The sequence below is a fragment of the Chelon labrosus genome (genome assembly GCF_963514085.1).
Source record: "Chelon labrosus genome assembly, chromosome: 19".
NCBI classification, from domain to species: Eukaryota; Metazoa; Chordata; class Actinopteri; order Mugiliformes; family Mugilidae; genus Chelon; species Chelon labrosus.
The window spans coordinates 20299081-20311707 of record NC_140352.1 but is presented as its reverse complement, the minus strand read 5'-3'; the positions used below and the strand labels follow the sequence as shown (position 1 = coordinate 20311707).

Genomic DNA, 12627 nt, shown 5'->3' with positions numbered 1-12627 from the left:
ACAGACACTCAAGTCAAATGAGCATGTTCACACTCGGCTGAAACAAACGCGTGCCCAAAAATAACAACGCACCCATATTTCAAGTACGCGCACACACGCACACTCGCATACCAACAGATCAAACATGCACACACTTCAATCATGCCCACCCCCCTCCTGGCAGTGTTATTGTTTTGAAAATATGATTGCGGTGACGGATGGGGTGGGTGGAGGAGAGGGCTCTGGCAGGGGCGAGTGGCAGGGCCCCTCTATTGTCCCCGACCAGTGTGAGTCTGTGTCCATAGCTATAGAAACTGGGGCCACACTGGGAAGGCATGCTTTCATCTTCACCACAGGCTCACCACTGGCAATAAGGGGTCAAATAAATCCCCCTGGATGCAGTATGTGTGTGTGTGTGGAGCGGGGGGGGGGTGTTATACGGGGGCACACACACACACACACGCACTGAGCATGTTTACCTGAGCTATCTGGCATTCACTCTGATTGCGTCAACTTATACAAATAAATTTCAAAAGCATCAAAGAATGAACATTTTTAGGCATTTAAGCCGTCTCAAAAGTTTCCGCTGCAGTCCGTCAGCAACACGTTTTTTCATTCAGCTTTCAAAGGAACAAAATGACTTCCAATGAAATGTCACCTCTGTTCTGATACCGCCTGATTCTTAAGTACTTCCATCTAATATTTGTACAGGGAAAGAGACCCTCGTCTCACCACAACAGACGCGGCCGGAGCCACTTTGGGTAAACGTGCCCTGAGCCTGCAGCACATGTAACACAGAATCACAATGTTGATCATTAGGATTTGCAATGTCTTGAGACATTCCAGGCTCGGTGATTGCGCACACTTAAACACACAGGCTGTATACACAAACAAATGCATGCAAAACTGTACAGACACGCTCTTTGACACACACACACTTGAGCGCTGTTGGCAACGTATAAACACTCACACGCTCAAATGCCTAGGCTACAGTGCAGTGCTCTACGCATGTCCATCTCTGCTTCATCTTCAAGGCCCTGAGCCCTGCCCTGCCCTCCTGGGCACCAGACACTTATGGACTAACGTCAGACTTAACTCTTTTTATCTCATGTGTCTATAGTCGCAGCCCGTGAAGATGTAAGTGCTGGACATGCAGATCATCTGAAGACAAACTACAGACAGGTAAATAACACCTGGGTCAACAAGGCACCTAGAGGGAAGACTTCACTTGACAATAAGCGGTGCTGTTAACACCTGGAGAGGAGAGGAGAGGAGAGGAGAGGAGAGGAGAGGAGAGGAGAGAGGAGAGGAGAAAGGGAAGGTCAGCACCACCACCACATGCCACAGACAGACTGACGATACTTCTACTGGGCTCCATGCCGGGGACCTGGCTGTAATTACACCACACACACACACACATACACACACTGTTAACAGACAGACGGCGAAAGGTGCCCGGCTCCTGAATTCTGCCTGGTTCCCTCTATCTCATTACACTTTTATGTCCACAATGAAATCCTCTATCACACACCTGAACAGTCCCAGAATCACATTTACATCAGAAACACCTGAGCGCTAGATCAAAATTGTTGGCAAATTTAAATGTTCCCAAAAGCAAATCTCAGCTGACGAGCTTATGTCAACTTTTCACAAAATTTTAGACGGGATTGCAACGCTTAGCATGTGTGTGAGGAAAACACACACAGACACACACTCCTGTGCTGCTGTGAATTTCCTGCTTTGTATAATGTCTGAGCATATCCACCCTAGTGTGGTTAAGGTTGGGAAGAGATCATGGTTATTAGAATTATTAGTAATAATCTATAATGGCAGTTCAATTAAAAATGCAGGTCTGCAATTGTCCACATTATATTTTCATAATATGTATTTTATGTTCATATTTATTGTCTTTTATATTACCATTGTACATTTTGAGGCCTGGCCTTCTAGCTCACCCCGATGGCTCTATGCAGGCCAGGGAAGTTCTTCTAACCCAAAATGGGAGCTTAACCTGAACCACAGTGAGCTGGGTGTCTAGAGACCTTCAGTCAAAGAGTACGTATCAGTAATAAGAGTCAGAACCCTCACACAAACATGGGTTTTCTCATTTTCTTTGTGAATGGACGCTTGTAGTCTGACCTCTCAACTGGCCAAATCCAAGGTTAAATAAGGTCAACATGGTTATTGGCACAAACCACAATTGTGATCTTGTTTGGCTCTCAGACTGACACCAGCACAGATCTCTGGTATCAATAGCTCCTTGTTGATCTATTTGGCCAGGCAGTTTGCCCTCTCTCTCTCTCTCTCTCTCTCTCTCTCTCTCTCTCTCTCTCTCTCTCTCTCTCTCTCTCTCTCTCTACGGTCCCTCTGACTTGTGAAAGTTATTGGAGTGTAAATGCATTTAACGGCCTCTGTCTGCTGCTGCACGTACGTAGAGTGCTATCCGTTGTCTGCTTCCTGCTTCGTAGCTACAGTGGTTTAAGGTTTCCGGCTGAGTCGCAAAACAAAGTGTGTGAATTTATTAGATAAATTTAAATAATTAGTCCAACTAGATGCAAATTTGCAACCGTCCTGAATCGGCTTCTTTAAACGCTGCTTTATTTTTTCTGACGCTCCTTAAACCTTTCTAACATTTTACACCAACCTTCACACCAGTCGCAGTCTCGGTGTTTCGACACAAAAAGAAGATTTTCTGGATAAAATGGTCTAATTGTCTGTAGTTTATTATGTAGTGATGTCGTTCAGCTGTGTGGAACCCCGTCAGTCATTTTAATTGCGCTGTCTGTAGCTGCTCCCTCACTAACATTTATTTCAGCAGGCGGTCAATTAAGAAGAGATTCTTATTTACAATGACAGGTGGGTGGGAATGGGTGTTCCCGCTTGTCGCTGTGTCCCTAGTTAAAAAAACCACCTGAATCCTTGATTGAGACATAAGCAGTTTGAGCTTGAAGTCTAAGGGAGCTTTATTGTTCCGCTCTTTTTTAACGTCACCACCATTTCAATTTCACATGACCTTGTCACTTCATTACACTCCGTCAGTTTTCGTGTGCGCCCGCCCCCACTTTAAACCCAATTCCATTTCCCTGGGGTGACAAAGAAAGGCAGACGCTGCTGTTTACACATGGCTCCAGGGGCTTGTGGCTCCCGATTAGCAAACCAGTGTGAGTCAACATCTGGTACATCCCTTGGACAAACTATCTCTCTGAGCGCACATTCAGGCTGTTGTCAAACTCCGTCCTTTTCCGCCCGGTTCCCAAGCAGGCAGGCACCCCGTGTGCGCTCACACACCGGCGAGACATTTCCCAAAGCCTTCCCAGTCCTCCTGGCATCTCGGCAGGCTGTCACCTTCCTACCCTCCTGCGTGTTCCGCAAACATGCCAGAGGGCCAAAGGGCACCGGGGGCCAGCGCTGCCATTTGTAGACATGTTTGATTGGGGGCGGCGGGACTCGTTCAGGTCGTGACACTGATGCGGCCCATCATGTCTGTGCAACCTGCGGCGATTATTTGACTGCATTCCACCCATGACACATCAGTTTTTAATGCAGCTTAACAGGCTGCCAGGTTTAGACGGGACTACCTCGCTCTGAATCCTGTCACACAGCAATGAAGACGCCATCGTAGAATTTCCCTCCCTTTGTTTTTGTTACACAGTGCCAGTCTATGAAAGTATCTTGGCTCTAGACTCAACAGAACACACATGCTGAGGAGAGTGTCGGGCAAGGGAACATCTGTTGTGGTCAGTGGCTGTGGGCAAACTGTTTCATTTCGACAAGATGGCCTGTGGCAACACAATGGCTTAGTGGTTGGGAGAATGAACGAGTTGCCAGTTACTTGTGGTCGGGGTTTACCTAAGTTGGACAGAGCTTCTAAAAGACATGTGGTCACATTTTACATCAAATTACTCCTTAGTTAGTGATAAAAAGGATAATGACATTGCCTTGACACAACTGTGTTTCAAAATTTGATCTTTTCAAGTGGAACTGCAGAGTTTGAAGTAACCAAATTGTTTTCGTCTGAAGTCTTTATTCCATTTTTCCATTTTACTTCTTGTCTAAACCAAGAGCACACTAAGTTGTTTCATACCAACAAGCATGGTGAGAATGATCGATACAGTATGCCAACAATGATTTCACTGAGGAGAAAGTAGATTAGAATGACAGATTAAATCTTTAGGAGTTCCCAATAGTGGAAACACATGACTTAACTGTCCAAATAAACCCTGATATACTGTATGTTCCACTATCACAGCTTTCATATCTCTGCCATGGCATCCATTCAGACACCGCTTGACGTCTTCAAGCAGCCAAGTCTCTCCAGAGGAATGTGGAGTGCTGGTCAGCAGGGCTGTCTGAATGGCTGTGTGTTTGTGTTTTAAATCGTAGACCTTTAGATCTCAATCTTACTTATATCCTTTTTTATTTTTATTTTTCTCTCACTCTCTCTCTGTCTGCCTGTCTTTCTTGCTTGGCTGTTGTGCCACTGTGGAGAAGGCAACAGTGACCCTATTGTGAACGGTGGGAATTGGGCAGCCGGCCAATGATGTCATCCTGACATAGGGAAGACCAAGGGGAACGCCCTCCTGGCGTTCGGAATGCACTGTTTTTTCCTGTTGTTTTCCGGAAGGTGGCGATCAATTTAATTCCACCCTCATCACTCCCTGATCTGGGGGGGGGGGGGGGGGGGGGTCGAGTCGAGAGGGAGGGAGAGCAAGAGGAGGAGGATACGCAGAGAACAGAAAAAGGATGGGGCACTCTCTTGGACTTCCAAAAAGGGGATGCAACAAAGAAAAGAAGGAGAGGAAAAGAAGGAGACCATTGGATGCTTTGAGCCGCTGCGATCTTCTTTTTAGTTTAACTTTATAAGATGTGAATAAGGGTGATCACTCAGGAATTCCACAAGGTTTCATCAATGTGCCTAATTAAAAGTTGCCAGGAATCATTACAGAAGAATAGTGATTCATGAAGAAAGAGGGGGACTGGCTGACGGAAACTAACAAGCCTTAACTCCAAGTAACCCCAGTAGCATTTTGAACCACTTTGCTGATAGACATTGTTGACAGAGGTACTTTGGAACTTCAACTGAAGTGCTCTGCAACACTACACTTTTTGTTGATGACACTTAGGGATGACTCAATTCTGCTTTTCCATGTCCGATACAGAGGCCTCAACGTTGAGTATCTACCGTTACCAGTACCAGCCCATTATGTCTCTCTCTTTAACACACAGTTTTTTAAATTACGCATAACTCTGCACGGCTGACATGATGACAGGGCTGCTGATATGTATTACTCTTCTTAGACTAATGGATAGTATCTGATTATACTAGTATGTTACAATAGTTTTTCCTCCCAGATGATTAATTGTGGATTTTATGGTAGTATTTCAACAGTTATTGGACTGATAACGATATATATAAAAATACACAAATCTGAATAGTGTACAGTTTTTAAGACCGTTTTTCTGGTTTACCACAATTGGTTCTTATTTTTGACATGACATTTGGCACAGCCGTTTTGAGGTGTAATCGCACGTGCTGTGGCTCATTTTGCAAAAGCGCCGACATTCTTAACTGTACTTTGTGTTCAGAATGAATTAGCAACGGTTGCTGACAACATTATATTCGCTTTACGTCGTTGTGTTAGCGGGTTAGGATGTTAGCTTGTCACTGTAAGCATGTAAATATGCTCGTGTTAGCATTTAGCTCAAAGCATCGCTCTGCCGCTGCTGCTAGCACAGCCAAGTCGCTTTGTCTTGTTATTGTTTTGTATCTTTTCAATCAGTAAAAATTGTAGTGCTTTCAGCAGACTAATTCTTGGGATCGAACTGCTGGACTGAAGTCAGATTGATAAATACACGGGTTCAAAACAACAGTTCATCCAGATTATGAGCAGAATTTGATTGCAGGCAACATCTTAAGAGCAGGACTTAATTGATGTATGCTAAGTGTGGTGGGCCACGGTGCAGTCAGGATGACAGAGACAAGGTAACAGCTACCCTTTGATTATGGATAAGTTGGCTTTCCACTGTCACAAGTCACTGCAGCCAGATCTCAGGAAAAGCTTTTGTACACTTTCATTCTAGTGACAAGACCCATGATTACTCTGTGAGTCAGACAAGACTTCTTCTACTTAAGGAGAATTGTTTTAAGAAAATTTCCCCTTTTTTCTACTTTAGAAAAACCTTCATAACAGGCAAACTAAAGGCTACAGGCAAAGTATTGTGCGGCTACTGTGATGAGTGACTGTACACGTAGCCAACAAAATCTAAAGCAAAACATTTATATACATAGAGTGGGTGTGCCACAATAATGTTTTCTGGCTTAGCTCGACTTCTTCTGTCTCTGACTTCAAAGTGGGCCCCGCCAACACATCACAAAGCCCATGAGCTGTCTACGATATGATCACCATTAATCACAGCTTTTGATCACGCATCGAGCAGCATTTTTCTCCATCACGACTGGAATGCCGTAATAGAAACAAAGGATGCGGGGCCCTGCTCAGATTGACTTCAGATTGAACAACAGCGTGGCACTGCGCTCTCTCAATAACAAGCCGTACACTTAGTCCGTTTTCTTTTTCTTCTCTTGGAGAAAAGGGGGAAAATATCACTTTGATGCTGTTTACTGGGTATTTTGCAAAAATAACTTTATGATGAATTTTAGGGCAGAGAAAAAAAATGTAGAGGGGGCTTCAAAAGTAGTGTTAACGGGAGACAGATTTTTGAAATGCTTCCCGAGCCATCTGCTTTGGGTTAAGGCTCGGAGACAGAGTCGAATATGGGGGAGAGAGAAGAGGGGAGTAAGACTGGAGAAGATGGCAAGGCAGCAGGGAATAAAGGGAATGCAATATTGACAAGCAGTGGTGGAGTTTATTTGAATTGCGAGCATTTATGTTTTGAATTGTTGTGGCATGTGGTGTATGTATGCAAGGCAAGAGGTATCTGTCGTACCAACCCAAAGAGATTAGTTGGTCTTGTTCATGCAGTTATTACAACAAAAATACTTCAACTTGGTACCCACGGTGGATTTTGCGAAAAAAACGAATGCGCTTTGGTTCCGATCTCAGGACTGATATACAATTCCAAATAACTGTTCAAGTTGACGTTGGGTCTGAAATCTGTCAACCTGCCAAAGATCCAACAGAGAGCGTTCTGCTGGAGACCCCGCAACACAAAACTAATTATGAGATGTGCTCCGGGCATATCTATTGGCTTGAAGGGAGGGCAGCTTTGGGATTTCAGAATCTCTGCCACTCAAGACTATTTCCAAATATCCACTGCCCCTTGCCAAATTCCTTCGCTTTCCTTATCTCCTGACCTTAATAGTGGAAAAAATATGAAATTCAAAAATGGTGTTGATTTTGTCAGTAAACTGCTACTTGGTGATTTTTATTTATTTTTTTTGTCTTAGTTTCTCAGTCTCTCTCATTACTCCCCTCTCTCCTCTCCAAACTATCCGTCTCCATCCACCCCTCTGTGCCATTCTACCAGTCCCCAGTGGGCACAGTCAGCCAGTCTGGCCAGGCTTGCCCCTTGCTGTGCCCCTGCACTGGATAAGCTCCTGTCTGGACCTTGGGTAGAGGCATTTGTATAGAGCTGTGGGGGTGTTAGTGTGTGTATGTGTTTGTGTGTTATGTGTGGGTGTGTATGTGTGTATAGCATTCAGCAGAAGGGGAGAAGGGGGTCCTATCTGTGCCTAAGGGCTGCCCCCACAGTGCACCCTCACATGCGCCCTATTGAGACCTAAGGGAGCGTGAACAATCACTGCAAAACCAAAGAGCTAAGTCCCCTTGTTATACAAGCCCAATTTTCAGCACCAGTCCCACCTCTCTCCTCCGTGGTGTGTCCCACCCCCAGCTCCACTCATCAGAGGCTGACGGGCTTCGTTAAAGCGAGCCGGGGTCCTTTAATGTCGTTATTTAATTAGCCATTCCTCAGAAAACTGTCCCTAACCCCCCACCCCGTCCTCTTCTCTTTGCTGAAACCACCACCATCTTCATCACCACCTTCTCCCCCACTTGCTCAACATCACCAACTCTTCCCCACTGTGTTCATCGGTCCCCTCCTCTCTCCTCTCCTTGTCTTTATCTCCAGTAATTAGTCAGAGGACGGGGGTCGACTCATTGCTGGGTTTCTTGAGTATTACCGCTTGAGACTAGGAAGAAGGGGAGTGTTTCTCCCCGCATGGGGTTTCTCTCTCAGTCCACCACCGTAAGACCTGCAGAGGAGGACAATGGAAATGGCCAGTTCTACAGTAGCCAGCTCAGCCTTACTGTCCCCGCTGCCCACTGAGTTCTGTCTACATTGGCACCCTAATCATTAACCAGATTATGACTTTGTGTGTCTGCATGCATGTTGGAGGGGTCAGTGGGATGGAAAAGACAGCTAAGTGCAGTCTTTCCATTTGCTTAATGCAATTAATTTTGAATAATGAAGTTTCTTGCACAAAAATAAGAGCTTCTTGTCATAATAGTCATTCCATGCTTCAACAGTAGCCTCCAGTTTGTGTTAATGTCATGTTGAGGGTAATTTGGGTTAATTACTTCATTTTGGCGTTATCTTTTGGATGTTTATTCACAGAGCTGGCGAGCAGTTTCACTTGAGCTGCACCATAACTGAGAGTGAACATTCCTTCCCCGTGCCCTCAAACATGAGTAGTCAAACAGTGAGGGAGAGAGTCTGGGGAGCCCCTGGCTTCATGTCCACACCATGCTGGATCAACGCCCTCTAGTGACCACTACAAAAGACAAGCATAATGACAGCTTATCCCAACTGCGCAGGATAAATACAGCAACTAAGAATTAGGATGAAATTCAGAGTGTAAACGCATCTAAATGGAGCTGAACAACTTTTTGTGTTACTTTAATTTTGTAATGAGAATTGCATATTTTTAGTGTGTGTGTACATTACTTTTTTTTTTACTTGTAAGTGTTTGTCAGACTGGGGGTAACTTCACCGTTACTGCGTCAAAATGAACATTTGAATATCAGCTGATTGTGGCGTAATTATGGCTAAACAACACTCGATGATCACTAAATAAACTTACCAGGCTACGTTTCAAGCGCTGTGAGGACCAATATGGTTCAAGCTAAAGTAAAGAGTTCAGCATGGCTGCTGATTTTCTCCTAATGACTGCTTAGCATGGGAAAGGTACCGCTTAGTTATCCGTGGCCATTTATAGCCCTTAATTATGCGCCTATTTTGTGACCCCTGAGTTCAACGGGCCAATTCCTGTGTAGACCCAAATCCCGGTGAACAAAGGTGGAATGTGATGCCCCTTTTCCGCAGACAAGCTACCAAACGTTTCCCATCAATTTCATGGGAAAGTTCAAGCCAAGGAAACTCTTACACGCTTCAGCTGAATATTGACAGCGCATTGAACCTATTAGTGCACCACAGACACTGAGCTGATGAACACCACGGCAGAAAAACGGTTGCCAGAACTCCTAAAGTCTGTCTCTTACATGCATAGGCTGACTCTATTCATGTCGTGGAATATTACTTTTATAATACGGGATAAAACCGGTGCTTTAGGACCCAGTTGATCCCTGTCATTGTGGCTGATATTTTCCACGTTGTGAGGGGAGGGGGTAGCCCGAAGAGGGGGCTGTCAATCATAGTGAAAGTGGCCGGGGTGGGCAGGCCCCTCTGACACTTTGTACCGTCGGAGGGGGATATTTAACTTGGGACTGAGCACCACTCGCTACAGACACACTCACACACAGTGTGCCTAAGCAAAGAAATGCTCCAGCGCCAAGTCTCTCAGACTCCTGAAGTAGGAGCGACTCAGTAGGAGCTTCTGTACCAGTTATCAAAGGAGTAGAGACGCTCCCTCAGGAATTGACCGCTTGCACCGACCGAGCAAAAACGCTCCAGATTATGGACTCATTCGTCATGCAGCGATATTGCGACCTGGAGCTTTTCTGAAAGGATTCAGCAATGCCACACTGAAAGGAACTCTGAACTAACAACGTTTACTGGCTCTCTGCAGTTTGCATTTGATATGCACTGACACTGCAGTTTGCTGGAAAGCCTCTTTTCATCGTTTTTCTTATTCCGTGCACAGCCAAGAGGTCTGTGGGAATATCACAACCTGAGACTTTTCATGTAAAATAAAACTGCTCTGCTATTTGGAACATTCTCTGGAAAGACAAATGGCTGTTGTTGCTTGAGTTGAGATTGTTTCCTGCGGCTCGGCTAAGTTTTTGAGCATTTCAAGGAAAAGTGCACATATCAGCGGCTGGAATACCACAAGAGGCTGCCTGCATAGACTTATTTCCTCAGTGCACGGACTGTGCGCCCTGGGACCGTGTCAAACCCGAGAGCGTCAGGCGACGTTAAGAGAAACCACGTTTATAAAAGCCGTGCGTAAAAATAACATTGGCCAAGGCAGCCCTTATTGCCGGGCGCGTGACATTTAAAACTTGGTGAAGAACTCTTTTGTGCGCCCTTCTCTCTCGGGACGCTCCGGATCTATTCTGTCTCTTTAGAAAACACTTCATTCCATGCAGCTCTCGCCTCGGCCGCTGTCATCCAGTGTAGACAGTTCGTCGTGGCTTCGAGTCCCCGGGGTAACCATGACAACCGAGAGAAACCCAAAGTGAATCCAAGGAGCGGGGTGAGGCAGGAGAGAGTGTGAATAGACTAGAGTTTTCCCCATTTTGTTTTGTGCTTTTTTTTGTTAGACTTAACACTTTCTGTAAAGCAGAGGCACCGCTCCACGCTGCAGAGTTGCATCAGCGGGCAAATTGCAAAGTTGAAGGAGCCCTAAAGAGCAAAGCACTCCGCTCCATGTCATTCAAACCCGACCTGGTCTATTAAAAGTATCGCCTTGCTGGTGACTGAACTTCTACTATTTATGAAGCCCCGGGCAAGTCATTGCAGAGAACATAGTAACCAGGAAAAGAACTGAATTTTATATCACGCGAGAAGAGCCGGTGCGTAAAACAAGAGGAATAATGGGCCTCTCACAAACGCTACTCGTTTATGTGCTGGTGTGCGTTCACCTTGGAGTTTCCCAGCATTACCTTCGCCTCCGTCCATCGCCCAGTGATCACCTTCCCGTGCCCGATCTGAAGGAGGACCCCGACCCGGAGTACGACCCCCGGGAGCAGGACTTGGCCGAGAGGACTCTGAGGAAAAAACTCGGCAGTAACTTTGACCCCAACTTCATGTCCATCAGCTCGCCCATGCTGGTGAACTTTTCCGCGTCAGACAACCAGGTGAAGCTGGGGCCCATGCCTAACGAGCTTAAAAAGCTGGACCTCACAGAGACCCCCTATGGAAAGCGGGTAAAAGTGGGCAAGAAAGCCCGTAGGAAATTTCTGCAGTGGCTGTGGACCTATACGCACTGCCCAGTGGTGTACACCTGGAAAGATTTGGGCGTGAGGTTCTGGCCACGTTACATCAAGGAGGGAAACTGTTTCTCTGAGCGCTCTTGCTCCTTCCCCGAGGGGATGTCTTGCAAACCAGTCAAGTCAATCAACAAGATTTTCCTGCGGTGGTATTGTCAAGGGTTTCTAAGACAGAAATACTGTACGTGGATACAGGTGCAATACCCAATCATCTCAGAGTGCAAGTGTTCATGCTGATTTTCCCTAAGGAAGTGGTCGACGGGGGAGTGGACTGGAAATACGGTTTCTATTGCACTGTTAACTCTCTACAGAGGTGGGCACCATAGCAAATCTATTTTTTTATATAGCATTTTAAGTGAAATACCAACATTGTACATATTTAAGAAAAATGCAGCTATTTTTTCTAATTGAACCAGGACCATATTTTATTCTCAACCCTGAAACGTTGCCTTTTTGGGGGAAACATGAGCACTTCATAAAGAAGAGCTTTTTTTTTTTTTTTTTCGGACTTTTTTTGGACTTTTTTTATGAGACATTGAGGATGGAATGCATATGCTACACTTCTCCAAGAGGTGACCTTTTTTTCAACTGAACATTGATGCTGACTGTTATTTCACTGCAATGCTGCCTAGAGTTTTTGTATAATATTAATATCAATAATAATTAAATTGTAAAAAAAAAAAAAAGTTGAGGTTAAAGATATATATAAAGGCGTGAACTCAGCTCTTTTGGAATACATAGTATTGTAGGAATAAACAAATCTGTACGTTTTATTTATTATTTTAACGATTTGTGAGTATAGAGCATAAGGAAAGAGAATAGCAGAGTATACCAGAAAAAAAAAATATGGGAGATGTCTACTTGAATATTTCTAAAAATGACAAAAAAATAAATAAAAAAGTAAAACATATCAGTGTACATGTTATGGTTACACGTTTTAGCAATAAAGTCTATCTTTTCAACATGTGTTAGTGTCAAGCCATGTTGCTTACAACGACTGTCTATATCCAGGGGGGCGTGTACGCTGTAAAAAGAAAAAAAAAAATCATCTGGACATGTTCAGCCTTAAAACCTTTCCTTGCAAAAGAAGAGTTGAAGGCTGAGTGAATCTCACTGGTTTCTTCCAACAGGGTTTAATTGAAAGGGGGTTTCTGTTAACACATATCACAGCAATGTCATTTCATCTTAAATCATTCAAGTAATAACTTTTGTACAGTTGGAAGCAAGTGAAACTGAGCCACGATTTCTAAGTTACCAGGCTGATTTTTTGCAGTGTAGACTGCCGGGCTCCGAAGTG

General features: G+C 44.7%; 1 protein-coding gene across 1 annotated transcript; it reads left to right on the top strand.

The window, feature by feature from the left end:
• The first annotated feature begins 9651 nt into the window (after positions 1-9651).
• On the top strand, positions 9652-12296 carry nog2 (noggin 2). Its single transcript, XM_084568181.1, has one exon. The coding sequence runs from the start codon at positions 10935-10937 to the stop codon at positions 11565-11567; it is 633 nt and encodes a 210-aa protein (XP_084424307.1). The 5' UTR covers positions 9652-10934; the 3' UTR covers positions 11568-12296.
• Positions 12297-12627: the final 331 nt, after the last annotated feature.

What these genes read in the sequence shown, in the direction of transcription:
- nog2 (XM_084568181.1), top strand. Translation starts at nt 10,935, where the DNA reads ATGGGCCTCTCACAAACGCTACTCGTTTATGTGCTGGTGTGCGTTCAC.